Genomic DNA, 26,902 nt, shown 5'->3' on the forward strand with positions numbered 1-26,902 from the left:
TAGCCTCCTGCAAACCTGAAAACAGATATATTTTATCTCTGTGTCCCCTCATCACCTTTTAAATCTTTCATAGGTTCTGCCTATGGAACAACAGAAATAAACAGATGTAGGCAAAGCAATACATACATGCAAATTAATTAGTATTGTGGTCTAAATATTTAGCAATTATCAGTAGGTGAGGAGGAAAATGAATGCAATTAATTAACATTCATTTATGAAAGCACAGGGTAAGAGGGATGTGAGCCAGCTGGACAGATTACTTTTTTAAAAAACTGTTAAAAGAAATGTATATCTACTTTATTCTACTTTACTTATTTTCAAAGAGAAACAAACTAAACTGACAAATACTGGAGTCAAAGGTACTGAGGAAATAAAAAAGTGCATAATTTTATGTTTTGGTATGTCAGCTTGACAAATAAGAAATATATGAACTTCACAAAACTGAGAAAATGGCCAAAATGCTTGGAAATATATATTTAACCTGATTTTACAACTCACAACGAACATATACATCTGCTGTATTCGTTCCTTAACAGTAAACACGGAAGATAAAGAAGAATGAGCAGGGAGCTCCTTTCCATGGATAAGACGTCCACATTTATTCCCCCCCCCCATAAGAATAAAAAATGGCAGTGAAGTATTTCGTGAAAAAGGCAGGGAATGAGAAAGGTGCAGATATACTGGACTGGAGGGTTGTGCTTCAAAATTACACCGTTCATTTTAAAAACAAAATATTTATTTATAACAATTCCTTGTATGTTCTCTCTTTCTCTCGCTTTAAAAGATGTCAGCATTTGAAATCAGTTTTAAAATGACACACGGCATTACAAATGATGGCACTTCTAACCAATCTGGCATTTCCATATTTACACCAACTGCAAAGAAATTTACAAGACATGATAGCATACAATCTTAACATTTAGTAATAGTGGTAAAACAAGAAGGGCATTCATTTCATTTCTGTACAAACTATGAGAACAAGACTTTTATTCACATTGTTTAAAAAAATCATCTGTAATTTGATCTGACCTACACATGACCCAAATCTGTTTTCCTTCAATTCTCAAACCTTTCGTCACATTGCCCACACCTTTACCAAACTATAGGAACTACAAGTAATTAGATCTAACATCTAAACAGAGCAAAAGTCCTCCCTTTCCAATTTCTGTTCCTATTTTTCTCCCATCTTCAAGATAATCCCCCTTGGGGGAAGAAAAAACCCTCTTCCTTGTTTCCTTCTTCGTAATTCACTTTCACATTTCTCCCTCAAAATAGCAAACCCGTATCTCAATTTCTTTTCAAAAAAAGGTTAGATATGCTCCTCTTTGTGACTTTATAATGCTACACCCAAGAGTCAGGTGACCCAGGGTACTGTTCTGCTCTATAAGAAGGTCGTCTGGTAGAATAGAAGTCTACATAGTTTGTGGTTGATTTCAGTCCATACTGTTTTGTGTAATCTGTAGCAGATGGGAAGTGAACTCGATCATCAAAATATGGGTCTTCATAGCTATGTGGAGACTGCAAATATAACCTGTATGCATCATAGTTCTTTCTGTTGGAATCATCTTGACTGTAGTACAGCTGCTGATGCTTTTGAGAAAGCAAAAAAGAGAAAAAAGACCTTAATTTATTCTAAGTTTTTTGGAGCCATGTAATAGATTCCTATGCACAGATGAAGTACTAATGATCCATTCAGCTGAGCATGAGACATGTGGTGACATTTTTGCACATAGAAATAAAACCATTTATATAACCACTTCCAAACTATATCTTCTTCACTTTCGTTCAGATCCATATTTCTGTTTGGGAGTGGGGGGAAGAAATGGAAAACCAGAGGGAGAGAGAAGAGGGAATTAAATGGAGTAGCCTGGAAGAGAGCATGGCTAGCTTTCTGGCATCCAAAAAAAGGAATAAACCACACTGCAACATTTTGTTGCACATTTTGTTGTATATAATAATCACTAATTGTTCTGCAGCTAGTACAATCTGTTTTGTATGTGTAAAGAATTTCCATTTCTTGTTACCATTTTATTTTTCTACAATTCTGATTGGGTTCAAGGTATCTTAAAAATTTGACTTGCTCTTTCCTGTTCTGCTCCTCCGAGTCTTGAACAAAGTTTTAAGAGTAAAGACAGGTGCAAAATAAAAGTCATCAGATCAAACTCTTCCATTATTTCCCCAGCATTTCCATTAGTGGCTCTCGCTGTGGCACTTCATCAACCTCCTCTTGGTAAAGGTACTTATACTGTTGTTTCTTTTTTGCCTTTTTCATTCTTTGCTAATTACAAATCTTGTTGTGCTGTTGCCTTTCTAATTTTACACTCCTATCCACTTGTACTTATTTAAGAATGCATAATTAGTTATTCCTGTGTGGGGAAATGATTCATTTGCATTTATCATAATACATAATTTGCAAATGTTACTTATAGAATTATACTCTGAGGTTGCTTTGCATACCACTTTGATGTAACCCTGTGTCCTTTCTTCAATTTCTATCTGGCACTTGTTATAAATCCTTGATATAAATGTCCACTTTACATTTTTGTTTTGCTCAAGACACTGTTTCTTATAGGAAAATAATTTGGACTTTTCAGGGCTTTCTTGCATAAGTTGCTCAACCCTCTGTGCATGTCACTTGTACAATCCTACTGCTGAACTAAATAAAGCTTATGTTGCCAAACTGGTAAGAAGCCTGGAATTTCAGGGATAAATCCAATTGGTGCCTTTGCATTCATGGAAAGGCTTTTGATCCAGTAAAGGCACTTGCTAACGGATGTGGAGGGGAGGTGACTTGCCAATTTCCCCTTCTCCCTCCATTTTCCCATGCCATCTTCTAACATGTTCTGGTGAATCCCCCAACTCTCTAGAGCTGATTGTCAGGGGGTGCTAGGGGATGCAGGGAAAATGGGCAAAAATGGCCTCCCCTCCTCTTCCATTAGCAGACGCCTCTGCTGGATCAAAAACCCTTCTGTGAGTGCAAGAGGACCGACTGGATTCCACTATAAGCCTGCTGAAATCGTGCATTTCAAAGAACTGGATGCAAGCAAACAAGTGCAGCATCCGTGGCCACTTGGTACTAAAGACAGGTGGAAGATGGCAGAATTACTCAACTTGTGACCCACCAAAATGAACAAAGCTCACAAGCCATGTGTGGCAGCGTGACAGGTGTTTGACATTTCCCCTGTTTGTTAGCGCAGTCCCCTGCAGGCAGCAAACCAGGTAGTTTATTGAGCCTGGTGGTGGGCTACCAGACACGGCTGCTTAATAGTTTACAAGTTGTGGACGCCTGTGGTAGAGATAGTGTGTTCTGAAAGAGTTGATTAAAAGGGAAATGGAAAACTCTGTATAATACACTGCAGTTTTATTTTACAGAAAGAAAAAAGGGAAGATCCCAAAAGAAGATTTCTGTGGGATAGGATATTTGTATATATCTGGAACTTTGCTTTACTAGGCCTGCTGCACAGTAGTTGCAATATTGACAGCCACAATCCAGGTATTATAGCATTCTGAGATCATTGCCTGAAGTTAGAAAGTTACTTTAGGCAGCAGGAATCCATCAATGAACATGGTTTAAGAGCCATTAGGTTAAAAAAATGTATCCTTTCATTGTGATCAATAGTGTAATCTTTTAAAATGAAGATTTCAGCTTTTACCTGCAGATGCCTATTTTGGTCTCTTGCTGGTGAAGAATAGGAACTGATATAAATTGGTGAAGGCTTGCTGGACCCTGTAAGAAAATGGCAAGAGTATTAAAACCAGTATTTTGGCTTATTCATATGCCATGTTGGTCAATTTTCACACTTCACTGAAAGAAGAACTGAACTGTGTGATATATTTCATGAAGTGATTTCAATATTTCCATCTTAGCAGAAAAAGGCTACAAGTGCGGGGTCAGGATCTGGCCACAACAACCTCTAGAAACAGCCATCTGTACATCTAGCCCCATGGGGAGACGTCTTTCTTCAGTGGTTTATTTGGATGTATACAATCTGTCTCTCAGTCTAAACCTGGCTTGCAGGTTCCATCCCTCTCCTCATAAATCTCGGCTGTATAAGGATGCTATTCTGAATGACAGAAGGAAAATGAAAGCAAGAAGGCAAGAAGCCACTCAGCTAGAATTGGTTACTGCTGAATTTGGGTTATAACCTATGATGCAATAAAAGCTTTTTGCCAACATTCATAAGATAAGCATATGGTTCTTAAAAAGTAATATGCAGTAAAATATTTTATAAATGGGTTTAAACAGGCAGAGACCTATTGATACTTGAATAACACTCATTACTTGACACTACTTTATTTCTACTGTTCGAATATGATCTGACCCTCTTTGCTTTGTTTTCGCTGCATGATTTTTTTTCTCATTCAATACAGTACAAACAGACAACAAACAATAAAAAACAGCTATGCACAACACTGAAAATATCCAAACAGTACAACACATATAGACAACAGAACAATTCTCCAATAAACATAGGATGAGATCTGGACTGAAACTTGATTCATTTTTCTTCTTCAACAAATGGAGTACACACATGAATGGCTGCTAAAGACCTCCATTGCCTCAATATTCTTGTGAATATTTCTTCCTTTCAGGGAAACATCAACACTATGAATCCTATTATATTTTGTTAGATGCTCTGGTATATCTGAATGCAATCCAATAGGTTATAATGCCAATTGGTGTGATCCAATAATGAAGAAGCTACTCGGTGTTGATGATTGAAAATTCTTCATTACTGGACCACAGCAAATTGGCATTATAAACTTTTTGATTGCATTCAGATGCAGAGGAGCATCAAACAAAATAGCTGTTTTTATCTTTCAGTTGTCTGCTTGTACTGTACTGTATTGCTTGGACATTTTAGTATTTGTTAATATTTCAGTGGCCTTATTTTGTTTTCTTTGTTCACTCACTATTATTTTTCATTTTGTTCCTGTGACTCTGTCTCTTTTTTTCTTTTGTATGCATTGGGAACCTCTCCTCTGTTTTTCTCATTCAAAACATGTCTTTTGTAAATAAAAAGATATATATCTGAAACTTTCATCTTCATCTCACTGGTCCCTTACCAGTATAGATGTCTTTATGTGCAATCCCATCACCTTGGGTATTGTAATACTGCATAGATGTTTGGGTCCTATCATATTCGGAACGAGGGTCTCTAATTCCCAATAGCGCTGGTGATGAAGATGTGCTTCCAACTGGGGAAAAGGAGGTAAAAGAGCGAGGGGTGAGGGGAGAACAAAGAGAGGGAGAGAGAGACAGAGAGAGAGAATCAGTGCCAGACTAAAAGTTTAGAAAAGGTAGAGGATTGTTTGGAAAAGCTTTGTAACAGCTTTTTGACATATGGAAAAAGTAACAACAAATGCAACTCATTGAACGTTCATATGGAATCTCTGGAGGAAAATTTGCAGCACCAGCATTTAGAGTCAATATTGATAAGAGTGTATGACAATGACTGTGGAGACCCAGGCTCAAATTTTCACTCAGTCATAAAGCTTACTGGATGACCTAACTCTCAGCCTAACCTATCTCATGGAGCTAACCATATAGGACACATTGAGCTCTTTGGAGAAAAAGTAGGATATAAATGTACAGCAGTATGTATAAATCTAGCTTTTAATGATGAAGGCTTGTGTCTGAATGAAAAAAATAAAACTAAACATATTCCTGTAGAACCTCTCCAAGGAATTGGTACAGATGTTTTTAGTTTATAAAAAAAAAAAAGCTGAAGAGATTGTAAAAGCCAGGCTGACATGCAGTTTGCCATTCTGTGATTTTACTTTTTTCCAGATTATCCAGCTCCTGAGATATCATCATTACAAAGTGTCTGAAAGAATAAGCATTTAAGTAAATTGCCTATATATTACCCTTTGCTGATACTGTTTGACTCCCACAGAAAACCAACAATTGTCCAGGGTAGCTTTTACCTTAAGTCACAGACTCACCCAGCTGCATTGTGGGAGCTTGGAAGAAGTCTGGTATGTAACAGGCAACTGGGATACATCCACCATCTTGTGGCTGCAAGATCATGGAGTTCTTGCACTAAAAATCAATCCAGTTCCTGGGATGCAGCCTGATGAGTCCATGACATTCCACCCAGCATAGCCCCTCCCTGTCCTCTCTCCTGGAAAAGGCTTTCCTCCTCTTCTTGGCACTGTCTCAGACACATTTGGTTCTGGATGAATTTCATGGTCTGAGGTATAATCCAGGTGTGAGGGCTGACCAAAGGATGCCTTGCTACAAGGTGGGGTTGTAATACTGTGGCATCTTTTCGGAATGTAGGTATCCATGGTATGGAGCATGGGTGGCAATCTGCACCTCCCCCAATGCCTACTTCCTCCTTTCTGCTCATTTCCCCCTTATTTTCTCTGGTCTTCTCCCGCACCTTTCTATCTAGTTTCAGAACAAGGAACAGTATTTGCTAAATATTCCGTAAGATTTGATAAAAATAAATTGGTGTGTGTGTGTTCTACTTTTTTGTGAGTTGCATGGCTTGGGGAAAAGAATCTCCCCACCCCCAGCTGTCTGAAAACAAATTGGTAGGCTTCTGCCATATATTTTTGTGTATCAGTCAGCTGCACACTAAAGTCAGGAAAGAATTACTTTCACTTGCTTTCCAGAGCAGTAGTTATATTGGTCTGTTGTACCAATCCCCCCCGATTGGGTTTACTTCTGAGTAGACCTGCAAAGGATTGGGAATTTTACTCTAAGGAAGCCATGGTGAAAATGGTCTTTATTCTGGATCAGTTAATCCAGAACACTTTTCTCCTCTCTTGTGCCCATCACTGGTTCTGGCCCTGCCCACCACGAGCATGTGGCCCCCAACAGGTAACCTCTGAGGAAACGTGGCCCTTCATAATAGGGTGCCTTTCCCTGGTGTGGAGGCTGAAAGCATAAAAGCCCTTTAGGCTAGATGTAGATGCTGCTGATACTGTAGGCCAGTTCCAAGGCACACGTGGAGGCCTCTGAACCCCAACTTTGATCCTTGTTACCCCACTGCTCATAAGAACATAGGAAACTGCCTCATACTGAGTCAGGCCATTAGTCCATCTGCCTCAGTGTCATCTACACTGACTGGCAGCAGCTTTCCAGGGCTGTAGTCGGGAGGCATTCTCAGCCGCATCTGGAGATGCAGGGGGTTGAGTCTGGGACCTCCTGCATGCACAAACATGTACTTTACCAATGAGTTACAGTGGCAAGACCATTTCTTGTACCCCATATGTTTAGACCCAATTGCAAATATTGCCTCTTTGTCCCTCACAGAATCAGGGTGTATACGTGCTGTTGAGGGTAAAGTATCTGATTAAAAGTGTGTAGGCTGTTCATTGAATTCTGTCATACCAAAAAACCAGCCAGAGGTCCTCAACTATATATGAACAGGATATGCTGAAGTAAAAACCGAGAATAAACCTCCAAAGGTTTTTAAAAGGTTCGCATAAGATCTGATCAGGGAAAATAACATCAAATCTGCCCACGTGCAAAGGCAAAGGTTTACTGACTGACCAGACTGAATGACAGGCGACATTTGCTGATTCGTTGTAGACAAGGAGGGATGTGACTTAAATCTGTCGCGCTCAAGTGTTGACACTGGAGTAATAAAATGATTTTGATTCCAACCATCCTGTGGAATAAGAAAAAGGAGGTCATATGAAAAATGAATGACATTTCATTAGAAGACGGAGTTTAGATTTCATTGGGAATTGCATCTGAATGAATCCTAATTTTTGTATGAACAGTTTTTGTATGTTACCTTTTTGTAAATGCTACGGAGGTCACGATACTGCCATAATGTGTTCAGCACTTGGGCTGCTGCCTTGACAACCTTCAGTGATGACCTGAGAAGTAAAGATTTTATGTTTAGTGTACCATACTATCAGACATGCACACCCACTATATATAGTGGAAATTAAATCCTGCTTTATCCAAATTATTAAATTTGCTTCATGAGAATTATCTGTGAGGTTCCAGAGCTATGGATATTACTTACCATGCTATTTAATGTTTACATGAAACCACTGAGTGAAGTAATCTGGGGATTTGGAGTTTGGTGTCACTGATATATTGATGATACCTGATTCTGTTTTTTCTTTTTGTTGGATTCAGGTTGGGGGGTGATCTCCCTGCATGACTGCTTGAAATCACTGATGGATTGGATTAGGATGAACAAACAAACTCAATACTGACAAGAGAGAGATGTGATTGTGGTGGCTGATTCAGTTAACTGCATGGATGAAAATGTGCCTGTTCTGGGGGCGGGATGCATTCCCCCTTAAGGATCAGTTTTGCAGTTTGGGAGTACTCCTGAACCCAGCATTGCTCTTGGATGCCCAAGAAATGGCTGCGAGCTGGAATGCTTTGTAACAGCTTAGGTTCTTATGCCAAATGGGTCAACTGCTAGAAGACAAGGATCTTGCAACTGTAATCCATAGTTTGGCTATTTCTAAATTAGGTTACTGAAATGCTCTTTATGTTGAGCTGCCCTTGGAAGATGACTCAGAAACTGGTACAGAATATGGCTGACCATTTGCTAACAGAAGGCTACTGTGAACATTTTATACCTGCTTTAAAACAACTAGTTTTACCAGTCTGTCTATGTGTCCAAATTCAAGGCACTGGATTTGACTTTTAAAGTCCTACACAGTCTGCATTCTGAGAATCTTAAAGGAGCACCTCCTTCTGTGTGAGCCCCTTGAACACCACTTTGTTTTTCATGTTTCTTCTCCTTGTTTCAACATGAATTTAGATCGTTCTATACGAGGAGCAGAGCTTATTTTGGTAATGATCCCACACTAGACCAAGAAATTTCCTTCCCTTGAAGTCCGTAACACACCCACCCTTTCTTTTTGGAAAGGAGTAAATGCCTTTTTATTTTGCTGTGCCTTTTTTGTTTTATTTTATATGAAGGCTTAAGAGCTTGGAAATTGTGCCATTGCTTATATGCCATTTTTCATACTGCTGTAATTGGAAGAGCCTGCTGGATCAGGTCAGTGACCCATCTAGTCCAGCCCCGTTTTCATAGTGGCCAACCAAGTGGCCCATGGGAAGCCCGCAAGCAGGACCTGAGCACAAGCGCACTCTCCTCACCTGTATTCCCAGCAGATGGTATTCAAAGGCATTCTGGCTCTGACGGTGGAGGTAGAAAGTCGATTGTATTTTTAAACATTTATTGATTGTACTTTTACATTAAGTGTTGTTTTAACTGATATTTTAAAAGTGTTGTTTTATTATTGTGAAGCACCATTATGGCCAAAAAGAGGGATTCAAATGTTCTAAATAAGGCTTGCTGGACAGGTGAGCTGTTTAGCCAGCTCTGCCTGCATGCAATTGCGCACCTAAAATCCTACCTTCCTGCCTGATAACACTGGTCTTTACAATGAGAGAGAAGAGGGTCCACCCCCGCTGCTTGGACTGACAGCCCTTTGCTGACGGATTCCCCTTTTTTCTTACGGGGATGGACCTTGTGTAATTTCTTTATGGGGATGGACCCAGCTATTTTACAGCAGAATCTTTCTGGGGGGAAGGAAAACATGTGTCTGAGCCAAGGGCAGGTGGGGAGTGCAAGGAGGGTCCCAACTGTAGAGGTTCTGGGCAAGGGGAGGTATGGGGGGGCAGGCCAGGTAAGGGGCAGACGGCACAGATAATTAGTGGCTGTGCCACGTGCTGACTCCCTTTCTAGTCTGAGGAATGGTGGTTGTCCTATCAGCCAGACCTCAGGTCTGTGACTGCTGCTACAGAACACTAGGTTGGCTTTAAATCAGAGTTCCCTTATTCATGACGATTGTGGATAAGGAGGCAAATCTGGTCTGTATTACTGAGACCTGGATGGGTGAGCAGGGTTGAGTTGCTCTTACCCAGCTGTGCCTACCTGGGTACACAGTTCAACATCAGGGCAAAGTCGAGGGTCCGGGAGGGGGAGCTGCTGTGCTCTATAGGGATCCCCTCTCATTCTCTCTCTCTCCAGGTTTCCTGTCCACTTGAATGGAGAACTAGAGAATTGGTAGCTGGTATAGGGTAATTGGAAGAGATTAGGGATTCTGCTGGTTCACCGCCAGTCTCATTGCCTAATGGTCTCCCTGCCTGAGCTCACAGAGATGATCTCAGAGGCAGCGTTTAAGACCCCCAGACTGTTAGCCCTGGGGGATATCAACATCTATGCTGAGGTCATGAACTCTGGGGCGGCTCAAGACTTCATGGCCTTCATGGCCAACATGGGGATGTCCCAATATGTCATCAGCCTGACACATGTGGGAAGCCACATTCTGGATCTGGTTTTCTCGACTGGGCAGGAAGAGGGAGAACTCAAAGTGGGGGATATTAACATCAGTCCCATGTCATTGTCTGATCGCTTCCTGTTGAGATTTAGGCTTTCAGCACCTTTCCCACTCTGCAGAGGCAGGGGACCTATTAGGATGGTCTACCCTTAGAGGCTGATGGATCCAATTGGTTTCCAGACAGCTCTAGGGAATTTCCCAGCGGATATGACTGGCACTTCTGTCAGAGCCCTGGTTGATTTGTGGAATATGTAGTTGGCCTGAGCTATTGACATGATTGCGCCCGAGCACCCTCTCCTACTGTTCAGCTCCTTGTTATACCTCAGACCTTAGGGTAATGAAACAAGCTGCGACACAGCTTCAAAACTCTGGACAAATGCAACTGAACACTGGTGAGTGCTCATTATCTAGCCTGCTCAGTGGCAGTGAAGGCAGTAATGAAGGTATACTTTGTTGCCTTCATTACATCCTTCTTATGCTGTCCAGCAAAGCATTACCGGGTTGTTCAGAATCTTTTTACATTCTGGCCCAAAGGAGGTTGTAGAACCCAGGGTGGCTGGCTGTGACCTGTTTGCAAAGCATTTTGAAGATAAAATCGCTTGCATCCACCAGGAACTTGACTCCATAGTTACAGCAGATGGATCTCAAGGGGTGTCTAGAATACTGCCTTGTCTTGTTGTGTTGGACGGGTTTCAGTTAGTTGTTGAGAATGTGGACAAGGTGCTTGGCTCTGTCCTGGCAACCACTGGTGCTCTTGCCCCTCGCCCCTCATGGCTGATAACACTAACAGAGGGGGGACAGTCAGCTTGGCCAGGGAAGTGATTAATGTCTCCTTATAAGAGGGAGTGGTCCTTGCCTGTTTAAAGGAGGAAGTGGTAAAACCACTCCTTAAGAAACCCTCCCTGGATTCAGAAAATCTAACCACTGACCAGTTGTTAATCTCCCCCTTTGGGGCAAGGTTCTTAAGCATGTGGGTATGGATCAGAATACAGGCTCCCTTGGATGAAATCAATTATTTAAGATAGATTTCGATCAGGTTTTAGGTTTCAGTATGGAAACTGCCTTGGTCACCCTGTATGACAACCTGTTGGGAGAGACACAGGGAGATCAATTCTCCTTGATCTCTCTTTTGATCAAGGCTTTTGATACCATTGACCGTGGTGTTCTCCTGGAGCAGCTGTCCGAGTTGGGGGTGGGCAGTACTGCTTTGCAGTGGTTCCAGTCCTACTTGGATACAGTAGGGCCCCACTCATACGGCGGGTTACGTTCCGGACCCCCACTGTAAAGTGAAAACCGCTGTAAAGCAGAACTCATTTAATAGAATGGCACACGATGCCAGAAAACCGCCGTAAAAGCGCAACAAGCGCTGTATGAGTGGGGCTTGCATCTAATTGAGACTGCTGTATCAGTGAATCGCTGTAAAGCGAAGTGCCGTAAAGCGGGGCCCTACTGTAGTCATCTTCAGAGGGTGATGTTTGGGAAATGTTGTTTGGCCCAGTGGAGCCTTCAGCATAGGGTTCCACAGGGTTTGATCTTATATCCCATGCTACTTAACATCTAAGTGTGGGATCATCTGGAGTTTTGGAGAACATTGTCAGCAATATGTTGATGACACACAGCACAACATCTCCTTTACATCTCTGTAGTGGATGTACTAGATTGGCACCTTGCCTCAGTAATGAACTAGATGAGATCCAGTAAACTGAAACTTAATTCAGATAAGACTGAGACACTGTTTAGTGGGTGGTTCCCTAGATCAGATGGATAGGATGTGGCCTGTTCTGGATGGGGGACACATTCCCTCTGAAGGAGAAGGTACATTGCTTGGGGTACAGTTAGATCCATTATTGTCACTTGGGGCTCAAATAGTCTTGGTGGCATAGAGTACCTTGCAATAACTTTGGCTGGTGGACCATCTGTGCCCCATGTGGACAAGAATAGGCTAACTTCTGTTGTCCACGCTCTGGCAACCTCTAGGTTAGACTACTACAATGCATTATATGTGGGGCTGCTTTTGAATACAGTTCGGAAACTGCAGCTTGTGCAGAATTTGGTGGCCAGATTGTTGACTGGGGTAAGTTGGTCTCAACCTGTAACACCAATTCTGGCATGATTGCACTGGCTACCAATTGGTTTCTGGGCTCAATTCAAAGTGTTGGTTTTGACCTATAAAGGTCTTATGCGGCTTATGACCCCAATAACTCAAGGACTGCCTCTCCCCATATGAACCAACCCAGACCCTGTGATCACCATTGGAGGCCCATCTTTGTGTGTGCCCCTCCGAGGTTTGGAGGGTAGCAACAAGGGAAAGGGCCGTTTCAGTATTGGCTCCTTGGCTGTGGAACACTCTCCCCAGGGAGGCACACCTGGCACCATCTTAATCCACCTTTAGGAGCCAGGCAAAGACCTTGCTGTACACCCAGGCCTTTGGCCCTTGATGACCTCTTTTAGTAGAGCAGGACTTTTTACCTGCCCTTTCTTTGTATTGTGTTTGTTTTAATTTGGTTTTTAATTCTCAGAGATGTTTTCAGGCTTTATGGATTCTGTTGTATTTAATTGGTTATGTAAGTTGCTTTGGGTCACCTGGTGAGAAAAGCGATCCATAAATATAAATAACAGTGACAGTATTGCATAGGGGTGGAGGGGTGGGGCAGGAATCCTCACACAAAGGGAAATATCTGCATTGGGACAATTAGTCTGGATTTAAAGCTCCTCATGCAAGTGCAAGGCACTTCTGATTGTTCAAGGTGACCTTCTGATTTTCACCTATTCGTCTCCTAGGCTGTATCCCACAGCAGTCTGGTAAATCCCGATTCTCCGGAACAGCTCTTCATGGAGCTTCAATGGGAAAGAGGGTATATGGGAAAGCCCTACTGCATGCCGTTCAATCCAAGTCATTATATTTGGAAGACAATGTCTATGTTGGAAAAGAGATTTGGGGGACAGGTTGATAAAGCATAACTTAATTCTCTGCTTTTGAAAGTGATGTTCAGACACAGCAAGTTTTCATATATGCCATGTATTTTTTTAAAAAAATCTAGTAGAGATTATTTGACTTGTGTCATCTCCAGACAACTAGACTCTCTCCTAGACATGCTAAAATTACTTCCATATAGCTTTATCGAATCAATATAAGGACACTTTAGTTTTATAGAAACCTGAACACTACTGTGTTTTGGTCTAGTGTTTAGATGTTTTGAGCTAAACTAAATTTTGGTTTACAAAACTTTGTGCACAAATACTACACAGTGGGGAAACTGGCAGGCACAGTGTGTATTTTAGAAAAAAACAAATGGAATACATGCCAAGCTCCCTCACTCCCTTGCTAAATAGACTGGAACTAAATGAGGCTGGTCAGCTTATTAACTAAGCCAAGAATACAGAAATAAACATTCCTTCTGTCGCCAGCTAATTTGTATAAGTTCCTCTTATCAGAAGAATTTTTGTTTGAGACATTCTAGCATTCCACTTGCCTGTCACCTCTTCCTTTCGTTATGTTCACCAGTTTTTCTATTCCTCCTGTGTCAGCCAGAGCTTTGGCATTTTCCATGTTTTTGCTGGTGACCTCATGCAAAGCACAGCAAATTGCTGCCACAGTTTCGTCAGAGGGGATGTTTGGTCCATTGCCTCCTGGAAGGCGATTTACCAGGTCTCGCATAGCATATTTACCTGGGGAGGAAAAAAAAGTCTATTCAGAAAATTTGTACTGGGATGATAGGATATTTTAAACATCACATAGAAACACAGACGCACAGATCCGAAAGCACTGGGGGGGGGGGAAGGATTTTTTTTTTTTTTTTTTAAATACAGCTTCATGGAGAAAGAAATCCTTTCACTGTGAGTGGAAGCAGGTACTACAGTGTCATTTTTCAAATTAAAAATGTATTGCCTTCTTTTGCTGGAATAGAAGAAAAAGTGATTAAAATGATTATGGCAACAAGCCAGACATACAAAAATCTCTGTCCTTATTTTAGATAAACTTGTTTTAGCTGAGACATTTTATGGTAAAAAAAAGAAGATACAATCAAATTAATTGCATTAAGTTCGAGCAATCTGTGGTTTCCAGAAACACAACAAATATTTCTACCAGGGCACATGCTATTTTTCTTTCCAAACAGAACTTAAAACTGATGGAATGTCAAAATGTAGTGTCTGCGTTTGAATCACTAGGGACTGCCACCCCTGCCCGCTTCACTTGTCCATGATGCCACCAAATCCTTTTCCCCAAACCACCTTCTCCCCGTTAGAGCTCACCAAAAGCCTTTTACAATCTTCCCCCACTTCTCCTCTGATACTAGAGGTGGAAAGAAACACCAGCCCCATCTACTGCCACTCCCTTGCCAAACCCCCACTGCTCCCAGGCCTTGCCGACTCTCTCTCCTCTTAGACCTGGACAAGCCTCCTCCTCCCTCCCTCTACAGGTCGCCACGTCTCCTCCCCCCCTTAGACCTATTCCCACAAGGAGGAGGGAGGCAAGGCGGGTGGCAGCGGCTGGGTAGCCAGGGCCAGCCATGCAGAAGCACTCAGGACAGCCCAGGACAGCTCATCAGCAACCATCCTGCTCTCCTGCTACTTCCCTCCTCCTTGCCTCCACTGCTGAAGCTGAAACAGCTGTAAAACAGTGTGCACTGTGAGCGCATGCCTACCATCACCCAGGATGGTGGTGGGGGCTTCCCTAAAGGACTGACCCCCATGCCGCCATCTTAGTTGATCACAGACATGTGCACTATGCGTGCACGTCATTCACACAATATGAGAGGTAGGTGGGGCGCATGGGTGGGTTTATTAGTCCTGCGTCGCCTGTATGGGGGGGTGTTGGGCTATGGCACTGCAGGCCTTGGGCAGGCTGGTGCCCAGGGGCCCAGCCATGCCTGCTGCCCAGGGCCCAGCCATGCCTGGTGCTGGCCCTGGTAGCAGTAGAGCAGGACAGTTGCTGAGGAGCTACCTCAGCCTGCCCTTAGTGCTCCTCTGTGGCTTGCCTAGGCCGCTGTCTTGCCTGCTGGTGTTGCCATGGCCCTGCAGTACTTGTGCGATCATCACACTGTTGTTTGCAGCACCACAACATGACAGCTTTAGAAAAATATTAATATCTAAGAAATGCTAACCCATGATTAATGCACTATGGGCAAGCCAGAATGAGACTGAGTGAAGTGCTGGGCTCAAGTGGTTCCCTTCTTCTTGTCCTCCCGTGTGGCTGGGAGAAGCATCAGATTTATAACTCATTTAGTTTCACTTTTACAGAACCCTGGCCTTCTGTTATGTTTGAACCAGGCAGCCTGGTTTAAAACTAACTTTAGTAAGTTTCATTACGACTTCCGGGAAGGGTTGCTTTGCCTGTGCTGCCTCTGAGACGAGCTCTTGTCTCAGAAGAAGCTTTTTCAGCTTTAAAATCAGTCACAACGCTCTTTTTGACTGATAAAGATTTTCTCCCGGTCAGGGAGAAACGTAGAGATCAACCACAAAGCCTGTTTTTGTGGGGAGGACTGGATTTCATTTATTTATGAGAGAAGGTTCAAACTGCAATGCCGGACGGACTTTCATCAAGCTCTTGCTGATTACAGCGACACGTTTATCTTTTCTTTAAAGAAAAACGGACTTCAACAGGCAGATAAGCATCCTTCTTTCTATTTTCTTTTTTTACTTGGTTTAAATTGGTACAGCAAAAAAGAGATTTGTCAATGAATCAGCTGTGAAGAACTTCTAGAAGTGAGTTTATGGCTTTTCTCTTTCACTAACGAAATTAAGGAGGAAAGAAATCGAAAAAGCTTATCTTTGTTTTTATCGCAAAAAGCTGTCCTGGAGGTGCATTCTAAAGATACCAACGGAAGAGGGATTTCTATTTCGAGGAGGGGGGAACAAAAACTTTTTTTTTGGTCTATTTCATTTTGACGAATCTGCTTATTCACGACGCCACTAATTGTTTTGATGTTGGGAACTAAGTTTGTTTTTGTATTCCTGAATACATAGAGATAAGGCAGGCTGTATTGTCTACACTGATATAAGCAAGCCTGGAACATTAACCCAATTGTGGCTGAAATAATTTTTGTTTCTGTGGTTTTAAGAAAGACAACCAGGAAAGTGACTGAGACCATGGAAGAAATTATGTTTCAGAAAATAATGGGTGAGATTGAGATGACGAAACAAACCCTGAGACAGGGTAGACAGGAGATGAAAATTGAATTTAACAAAATGACGCAGGAGCTTAAAGAAACAATGGATTTTGTGAGAGAGGAGTTTGATGGGATAGGGAAGCTACAAGCCCTGGAGATTGGAACAAATGTGAAACTGGAAAAAGATTTGGAGTTTATGGATGTTAGAAATAAAGTTTACTGTTTGGAATTCAACATTGTCTCTGAAGAAATTAATGAAGATTTTGGTTGTAAAGTTATCAATGTCTTGGATAATTTTCTGGACTGGAATGATGTGATGGAGCTTGACATAGAAAAAATCTATGGAGTTGGCTACAGATATGTGACAGTGGAGAAACTCTTAAGAAATGAGCCAGTGTATTTTGTAAAAAAGAAGAACAGAGATATTTTGCAGCAATATTTCAGCAACATATTCAGAATTCTTGACTGGAATGATGTGATGGGGCTTGACATAGAAAAAAGTTATGGAATTAACTACAAATATGTGACAGAGCAGAGATGCACCCAGAGCAGAGATGTGACTTTACAACAATATTTCAGCAACATATTCAGAATTGATGGCAAGGACATATTTGTGATGGGGGAAATTCCCATCAGACTCTTGTTATATGACTATGGCTATGACAGCAAGATCATCATGGGATACTGATAATGGATGAATGGATACTGAAACCACTGGATTTAACAGGACTATTGAAGATGGAAGATGGAATTAATATTGATAATGGAAGAATGGTTATGGAAATTATTGGACAACAGATTTGACGAGATGGATTAATTGATATGTTTACTTGGACTATGGCTATGACAACAAGATTATTATGGGATACTGATAACGGAAGAATGGCTACTGAAATTACTGGACTTAACAGGATTATTGAAAATGGAAGATGGAATTAATATAGATAATGGAAGAATGGCTATTGAAATTATTGGGCCTAACAGATTTGAATTAGATGGATTAAGCGATATGTTTATTTGGAGAAAAATTGAAAGATATATCTCTCAAGGAATTGAAACCTCTCTTGGACTTTTTGTGGAAAGAATAAAATAATGTTTATGAGATTTGATGATGAATTAAGATAACTACTGGAGGAAAGTGATTTTATAATATAATTTTAGAGATAGGATTGTTATATATTGTAGACCTATAACTGATCTGCGACAAATCGGAAGTCAACATTTTATTTTATTGTTGGGTTGCTTTTGTTTCGTTTTGTTTCTTGTCTTTGAAAATTTGAATAAAAATTAATGATAAAAAAAAAGTAAGTTTCATTACAAGGTAACTTCAAACCATGGGTTATGAAGCTGGCTTATTAAACTAAACAGAGTCATCAATGAAGTGCTAAATCATGGGTTAGTGCTATTTATGAATGTGGTCAGTTTTAGCTCTTGTGAATATGGAACCAATAAAGATGTATAAGGAGTATAATTGTTAGAGAAAAGAAAAAACTGCTCTCAAGATTGTGGGACTAGTGTTCAGTGACAGGTTTCATTTCATGAAGGCTTGGAATAAGGCAAGCTTTAGACAAATAACCAGTTCACTGAATTTTTCACTCATGAAGAATTGGATCTTTGAATTTCTCAGATTTCAATTACTTATAAAGAAAAATAAATAAATTGCACAGTAAACAAAGAAAATTGCCTAAATTCAAGCTAAAGTGAAGGCTTTGGTTTGGCTATGGTGATAATTCAGTGGCTTTTCATTAACAACTTCCCTATAAAATAAAAACTGGAAATATATTTGTATATAAATGATAACTGCCAGGTAGACTTCATGAGAAAAGCATTAATTCTCTGTGAGAGTAAAATACTTGCAGACAAATTCTGATTTATAACTAAAGAGGAAATACTACTTAATAGTATACTCGTATCAATGTGCAATTTAAAAACATTTTATTTAAATGCAGTGGTTCTGATATATACATGGAGCTGTAAGTAAGCAAGGAATTGCCTGTTCACTTCTGTAGTCAGAATGATTTCTCTCCTAGACTGCAACATGAATAGCAACTCCCCTTTGCAAAATGTGTGTAATTATTTTGGGTTGGCACCATCAGCTTTTCAGATATAAATCCCTGAACACACTGATTCTGTTAGATCACAATAATCTCAAACATGCCAGCACCTCTCTTCACTCTCACAAGTAGAGGCCAGGTGACAAAACACAGGAAACACAAATGCTCCTTCAGGGAACCCTTTCCCCATTTATTTGTCTGCAAACGAATCCCTTGCATATTGCAGAGAATTCTGGTCCTTCTTCTTGGATTCACACATTTCACCTAACAAGCCAGTTTTTGACTTCACTATGGCCTCTGGTTGAAAGGAGGAACGAATTGCACATTATGTAGATGATCTCCTGATGGAATTTTAAAAGTATTTAAAAAACACTCACAGGGATTTTGAGTGGAGGAGAGGTGCCACAGTAGGAGTACTACTGATCCAGTCAAATTCAGAGCACTTTGTGCTTGTTTTAAAGTAAAAAGAAAAGAAAAGCAAGCAAGTCAGATCACATGTACTCTGATCCTGAGAGTGTAACCTAGGACATGCGGTCCCACAGCCTCACATTGCGAGGAAAGTATGGTAGTGGTGGTCAAGCTGTATTTCAAGGAAGCTGGCTTGCTCTTCTAACTGGGCATCTCAAGCACACAGTTTTAGAACCAATAGGTCTAGGCTACACCCTTCAATATCATTCTGACTTTTACAACAGAAAATCCTGATGGAGGAAAGAGGGATGAAGAATTAATCATCTGCAGGAAATTGGCCATGTCAGCTATATAAACACCTACCTATCCATATCCACATTCTGACAGGAACATACATTAAGGCAGAAGAAGAAAGGCTCTAAAAATAAATTTTAAAACACTGTTGATCTCTAAGGGAAGAATATGTTTGGAGGCTGTAAGAATCAGTCACCAGCATAATGGATCTTGAGAAGGTTATGACTTTACACCAAGGGTGAAGAATTTCATTTTCAATCAAACTTTGCAACATAACTTCCTGACTGAAACAGTTCGTTTTCCAGTGGCTGCTTGCTGTTGAGAGACAGATGGTTATATCCAATGCTGTGCAAGCAGGTTTCCGGTGGCGCAATGGGACTTCTGTTTCCCATCCTCCCCTCCCCGTGCCCTAAAATCTCCCTGCCAGGAGAGGAAGTTCTGTTGCGCACACAGAAGTCCCTTGCATCAGTGGAGCTGCAGCATTGGATACAACCCACAAACTGGCTATAGGCAATCCAAAAATCAAAATGGAAAAATGCACAGTGTTTCTCATATTGACAACCTGTATTGTTAAGCGCCCCTCAGTACTTACCAATAAGCTCCTTATTGCGGACATCTAATGCCATATTTCTCAAAGCTGTTGCCACAGAAGAAACAACTCTGTCATTGTCCATTCTCAGCAGTTCCACGAGAATTGGAAGCCCTTTCTCTTTTCTGACAGCAGCTCGAATATAGGCTGCAAACTATTCACAAAAATGAGAAATTACTTAAATGCATACCTTTTTTATTTAAAAAGCCAATATATTTTACCTTGTATTAATTTTAACACATTTTAGAGGGAGTTGCTGAAACCACAAATGGGAGGCATGTACCCAGCGCCTATTAACTTAAGTATTGGCTTGGAATCAACCTGGTATTTGAAGACTTTTTATTATGGGCCAACAGAACAACATCATGAATTAGATTAGATTAAATATACAGAACAATATTATAACAGCTTTAATAGCTATTAAAGAGGCAGTGACATTTTAGGGGCAGGGGGATGAGGCAAAATGTTTGGTTCCTTTAAAAACAATCAGCTACTGAAGCTTCTAAGCCAGTATGACGCTTCAAAAAATTGGAGAATAAATAAAAGTAATTAAATATGCAATGTGACGCTTTTGCATTGTACCAGGAGTGTGAATTGTAAGCAGGAGAGTTCAGTGATAATACCTATTTGTGAACAATTAATCTCTTTTTGCTGACAAACCTATCTGTGTCTCAGCTAATTTGATTAAGTTGTGACCTCCTCTCTCATGTCTTGAGGAAAATGCTGGATTTTAAATCTTTGTAGACTCCACTGTCGGAAGCAGCATGCTTCTGAATACCAGTTGGTGGAAACCGCAGGAGGGAAGAGTGCGATTGCACTCGGGCCGTTTGTGGGCTTCCTGTAGGTTGGCCACTGAGAACGGGATGCTGGACTAGATAGGCCACTGGCCTGATTCAGCAGGCTCTTCTTATGTTCAAGATTTTGCTTCTTTCCATTAAATATGAGACAATCACAGTATTTTAAACAGCAGCATGTTTGTAATGTTGTTCCCCAAACACATCCCAATTTTGCTACTGCCGCTGTAAGATAAACAGATGCGTGAACTGGGGGAGGGACAGCAGAGGTCAAGAAGAACATATAAAATTGCTATGACTTTCTACGATAGCTAATGCTCACAAATACATTTTTGATGGAAAATTAGTCGAAATTCAAGGTAGAGAAAACATTGTTCTTTAATACAAATATGACGTAACTGTCTGCTCCTCTTGCCATGGTGAGGTATGGAACTTTTTTACTTCCATTTTATTATTTATTTCCTCGTCCTTAAATCCTGCTCTGTTAGCACAGAGTGGCTAACAATATGACACCAACAAAAATAAATGTACAATGTATAAGGGTCCAAGTAGAAATACAGTAAGAATAATAAAGAGCCACAGTATACAAAAGGTTTTGCATTGAACTCTGTAGTAATAACAACATAAAGATACAAAATGCAATAAAGTCCAAAAGAAATAAAATCTATTAAGTAATCATGAATAACGGCACACTAGTAGATACTGTCCCTGGCAGGAGCGATAAGGTCTTTTACAAGTATAGAATTCCTCTTACAATTGGTATATGCAGCTGTTTCCATATGATATTTGCTTTGCAAATGTTAGATCACTGTAGCAATTAATATACAAAGATGCTTCCAAGAGATGGTTTCGAGCAACCATATAACAACTGTATGCTGTTGTCAGGATCCTCCAAATATAGGCTTTAGGAGAACATCTAATTTTAAAGATAAGGTGGTACATTCCGATTTAATTAATTACAGAATTAGATCCATAGGTACTACAGGCCATTTCAAATGTGATAAATGTTCATGTTGCCCTCAAGCAATACAAACAAAATTTTTCATTCATCCACACAAAGGGAGGAAATTCATATTAAATAATTTTACTAATTGTCAATCTTCTAATGTAGTTTACTTTATATTGTTTACTTATATGCTTAGGACAAACAAGCAGACCTTTAAGAATTCGTGTTAATGAACATAAAAGCCAGATTCTTACATGTATTATGAAAGCAGATCTTGTTTTAGCAGGGAGGAAGCAACAATATTCAGATAGTTGATATACCGTATATTCCGGCGTATAAGACGACCCCCAACTTTTCCAGTTAAAATATAGAGTTTGGGATATACTCGCCGTATAAGACTACCCCTGCTTATGACATGCAGGTACTTAGCAGGAAAACTGTCACTTATAAACATAAGGCTGTTTGTCATCAAACATGTAAACATAAAAGCCACCCCTTTATGTTATTTATTATTTATTATTATTTATTTATTAATGATATTTATTAGTCACTATTTTCCAAAATGAAACTCAAAGCTACTTACAGAAAATATATATCTCAAAAACATATACAGAATAAAGATAATAGTACAAAAGCATACCAAGCATAATGTTTGGATAATCACATTTATCTTAGGTTATTGTATTTAAAATGTCTGGATTTAACATTACCTTTTCAGATTGATTCATTTTTAATACAGTATCAGCTTTCCTAGGGTTACAGCCTTGGCAACATTTTTCTTCAGATGAAAAGGCTTGTGTACGTGAGGCTTTTATCATGCTATGTGCATATGTATTACATTTGATTATGATTGTGGTTTGAGTCTTCTTTAATTGTATATGCAGTTTATCATAAAGTCATTGTTTTAGTCATTTATTGTTCAGTGACTTGGTTATTCTAACATATTTACTTATGGCATGAGCTTCCATGGACTTTCATCCACTTCTTTGGATGGAAGTCTGATTTGAACTTAAGTTTGACTTTCATAAATGCCAAATAAATACTGCTGCTTAATTTTTTTCATTTATATTTAATTCACCTTCAGCATATACGTTGTGTAAGTAAGCCTGCACATGTTCTAAAATTGATTTTTAAAACTCTTTATTGGTGTTAAGATGACTCCGAGAGCTTCAGTGTGAATTGTAGGGAGCAAAGCCAGGGATCACCTGCTGTTCCCCAAACTGCACTTCTGCAGTAGTAATGAGGGTCTACTTATCTCCATCCCTTTGGCGCCCTTTACTAAATGATTCCCAGGACTCTGGAGTGGTATCTTGTATACATCTAAAGACCCACTTGCCCAAGTCCTTTTGTCCTTTGGAAGTTTTTAACACGAGTTCATGTTTCAACACAATAGGCAAGCCTAACGCTGCAGTTATGTCAGCAAAAGACATTAGCACGGAAGAAAAACATCCTGTAGCTCAAAAGCGGGGAATCAAGCCCCCTGGCTGGAGGCGTTCGTTTGACATAATTGGTTTTTTGCGCTGCCTGTAATTTCTCTCCGTACTGCCAAGTTTAAGCAGCCTGACAGAGATGCCCTCCTCCCCACTCGCAGCAAACTCTTTGGACTGGACTGGTATCCTCCTTCGCCGCCCTTCAACGGGGCCAGCTGCTTACAGGCCTCTCTGGGTTGGGGACCAACCGAGGCGTGGCGGCTGGCTGGAACTGCTTGAAGGATTCAAGTCAGAGAGACATGCCATCTTTCCTTTCCTGGCAACGCGAAGGGACCGCCGGTTTCTATGCGTGCAGACTTGGAAGTAAAGACTAACTTAGTCCCGAGGGGAGTTTACTTCCCGAGTAAATGCGCGCAGGGGTGCGCTCTGAAGAGAAAGGCAGGGCGCGACTCGGGGGAAAGGACCGCGCGGTGGCGCGCCACCAACTTTGCACAACTCACGAACTCCCAGCTTTCCTCCACGCGCACTTTGTTCTTTCGCAGTTGTTAACACCTTCCCAGCCCAATTAGACTTGAGGCAACTTCCATTGGCCAGTTTCAGTCCTTTCCCCCAGGCTCTCAATTGCAACCAGCAACGTCGATCAAAGTGGGAGGTGTGTGTGTTTTAATACTCGCCTCCGCTCCTCCTGTCTCGATCCCCTTTTATCTTCAATGTGAGAGAGTTCCTGTTACAGGTACCGTATATTCCGGCGTATAAGACGACTGGGCGTATAAGACGACCCCCAACTTTTGAGAAGATTTTCCTGGGTTAAAAAGTCGTCTTATACGCCGGAATATACAGTAGTTCAGATAGTCACTTTGAATATGTTTGATTTACTTTGCAATTTTAGTGAAGTTTCCTATAGCAAATCATTTTCTTTTGCTTTTGTTTCTGTGAATATGTGAAATACAGCAATATTTTGCAACACTAAAAAAACTCTAAAAACAATTGTGGAATAATGGCACTGACTATTCTGCAGAATAGTTTCCAATGGACACGAGGAGTGCCTCAGTTTGCACAAGATAAAACACTGGGAGGTGAAATATATTCTAGCAACATTCTAGGTGTGCTCTATGTTTTTAATTGACCATGCCCTCCTTTCCTTAAGTGGAGTGGTTTAAACGTAGCAGGCTATTGTTGCTTCCTCCCTGCTAGATCAGCACACCACATGTCTTGTTTTAGTTATTTGGGCTGATTGCAGGTGTTGCCACTCACCATATGCTCAGAGGCACATGTTACCCAATTCTTCCAAGCTCCACAGGAAGTGGATTGGACTGTGAAAGACCAACCCAAATTGTGTTTGCACTTTTATAGGACAGTACAATATCTCAGAGAGGAGGTCAGGTCTCCTGCTCCTCTGGTGCATTCACTATAGCTGCCCAATTTCCTTGCTTTTTAAAGTTTAATAGAAATATCTGTTAGCTATAGATACTTTCTTAAACCTCAAGGCTTTTTTTTTGCCTATTAGTGAATTTCTCTGCTTTTTAATCCAGGAGGTAAGAAATGGGATCCTGTGCAAGGTTGTGATAATGGGTTGATCATTTGCATGTTTACTGAGTTAAGTGGGATTTACTACCGTGCAATCATGCTTAGGATATGGTAAAACTGACCATGGGAAGGAGGAGAAGAGAAAGGGAGAGAGGGCTGGAGTGGGCAGGGGAGGAGGAAGAAGGAAGAGGGGAGGAAGAAGGGAAGAGGGAGAGGAGAGGGGAAGGAGGGGAAAGGCAGGTCTGATCATTTGCATGCTTATTGAGTTTAGTGGGCTTTACTCCTGTGGAATCATGGTTAGGATAGCTAAAAGTGACCATGGGGGAGGAGCGGAGAGAAGAGGGAAGGAGGAAGGGCGGGGAGTGGTGAAGGAAGGGGGAGAGAAAGGGCAAAAGGGAAGTGAGGTGAGGGAGAAGGAGGGCAGGTTTGATCATTTGCATGCTTATTGAATAGAATGGTATTTACTCCCGTCCAATCCTGCTTACGATAGGTAAAACTGACTATGGGGGATGAGGAGAGGGAGGGGGAAGGGAAGGAGAGGATTGGATGGGGAGGGAAGGGGCAAGAGGGAGGAGGAGGGGAGGGCAGTTTTGATCATTTTCATGCTTTTTGAGTTCAGTGGGATTTACTTCTATGCAATCATGCTTAAGATAGGTGAAACTGACTTGGGGAGGGGCAGGGGGAGGGGAAGAGAGAGGGGCAGGGGGAGGGGAAGAGAGAGGGGCAGGGGGAGGGGAAGAGAGAGGGGCAGGGGGAGGGGAAGAGAGAGGGGCAGGGGGAGGGGAAGAGAGAGGGGCAGGGGGACGGGCAGGGGAGGAGGGAGGGAAGGAGGGAGGGAGGGAAGGAGATTGGGTCGGTGGGCACTGGGCAGAGGGGAAGCTCCTTTCCTTTCCAAAAGGAAAACATTATGAACAGTAGCATTGTTTTCCAGTGTTTTCCCCACCTTTTTATTCTACAGCAGGACATGTAGTCTCCCACCCAAATTTAAATGAAGGCTGTCCCTGGCCACACCCACACCAGACCTTTATTTCACTTTAGATAGTCATGGCTTCTCCCAAAGAATCCTGGGAAGTGTAGTTAGTGAAGGGTGCTGAGAGTTGGTAGCAGACGCCATGTTCCCCTCAGAGCTTCAATCAGAGCTTCTGACTGTTAAACCACTCTGGCCAGTGGGTCTTTCAGGGGAACAGGAGTCTCCTCTCAGCATCCTTCACAAACTAGACTTCCCAGGATTCTTTGGGGGAAGCCATGACTGTCCAAAGTGAAATAAACATCTGGCATGGGTGTGGGCCCCTGATTAGGCAAGCCAGCAGCTGTGAGTCTGGCTTTTAGACAACTGACAGTTGGTTCTTACCGAGCATGCCCAACCTTATCATTGACTTCAATGCTAGGGTTTCGGCTGGGCGTTTTTTTTAACTTTTAAACTGCAGAAGATGGTCAGAGTAGGGGCAAGTTCAGTAATAGGATTACAGGCACTCTGTGAACATGGCTGATTTTTAATTAATTTCAACAAATTATGAGAACTCTGACAGAAAGAAGTCCAACAGGGGTTTGGTTTTTTTTACCTTTCTTTTTACACTTTGAACTCTCGATTCTCTCTGGCTGTTTTGTGTATCACCATGAACATTTAGAGGGTTGTTTAGCAAGTGTTTCTGAGTTCAAGACTAAGTTTTATAAGGTTTTGTTTTGAAATGAGCTTATGGGAAGCATCAGAATGGCATGGGGAGTATTTTCAATTTAACATTGCGGAATGTGAAAAATCCATGCTGGCTATAGTATACAGCCACTCTCGTGGCTGTATAATTTGTTTTGGACTTTATTGTATTTTGTATCTTTATATTATTATTACTGAGTTCAGTACAGAACCTTTTGTACACTGTGGGTCTTTATTATTCTTATTGTATAACAACATGACACAACACAAAATAATATTAAAAATACTGTAACATTTTAGATTAACTACAGCTTGTAATGATGTCTACTTCTGGACAAACTGATTAATGGTAAAGACTATTTACTGAAATAGACCAATATTCAATTTTATAGTTTAAGATTCTGGCTTGTTTCAACAAGCCACAAGAGTTCAGATGACACACTAAACTGCAGTTAATCTAAAATGGAAGTGGAAGCATCTGATCTCCTCCTCATAGCTGTGTCAGAGGTGGAGAAGGAAGGACTGAACAATCTAGCTCAAGGCTTGCTATGGCTCTTTCTTGTAGTGCTAAACCATGGCTTAGCATTATGTCTGAATGCAGTCGTCTTTCAAATCAGTGAAGAAAATATTTGTACAGCTGCATTGTGCAGAATACTATGAAGAGTATGCTCCACCTCCCCTGCATGTGCCACAACTGGCACAGAGGGCCTGGGCACACCTTTACATCTGCACTTTCTAGCCTTCATACATAAAGGCACAATTATGTCAAATAATTCTAATGTATTGGTGAGATGCCGATACATATAAAGAGTTATGGCCAATTACAT

At 41.1% G+C, this 26,902-nt stretch overlaps 1 protein-coding gene across 5 annotated transcripts in view; it reads right to left on the reverse strand.

Moving 5' to 3' along the window:
* Positions 1-718: 718 nt before the first annotated feature.
* The window catches only part of PKP4 (plakophilin 4), a 147,769-nt gene continuing 121,585 nt past the window's right edge, over positions 719-26,902 (reverse strand). For all 5 annotated transcript variants that reach the window (XM_061608711.1, XM_061608709.1, XM_061608710.1 and 2 more), the window contains 7 exons: positions 19,731-19,881; positions 13,746-13,941; positions 7,752-7,836; positions 7,505-7,622; positions 5,068-5,199; positions 3,654-3,727; positions 719-1,590 (listed from right to left, as the gene is read on the reverse strand). In XM_061608711.1, the coding sequence (XP_061464695.1) occupies positions 1,342-1,590; positions 3,654-3,727; positions 5,068-5,199; positions 7,505-7,622; positions 7,752-7,836; positions 13,746-13,941; positions 19,731-19,881 (1,005 nt within the window). In that variant the 3' untranslated portion in view covers positions 719-1,341. The remainder of the gene's footprint in view (positions 1,591-3,653; positions 3,728-5,067; positions 5,200-7,504; positions 7,623-7,751; positions 7,837-13,745; positions 13,942-19,730; positions 19,882-26,902) is intronic.

The sequence above is a fragment of the Rhineura floridana genome, chromosome 2 (genome assembly GCF_030035675.1).
Source record: "Rhineura floridana isolate rRhiFlo1 chromosome 2, rRhiFlo1.hap2, whole genome shotgun sequence".
Lineage (NCBI taxonomy): Eukaryota > Metazoa > Chordata > Lepidosauria > Squamata > Rhineuridae > Rhineura > Rhineura floridana.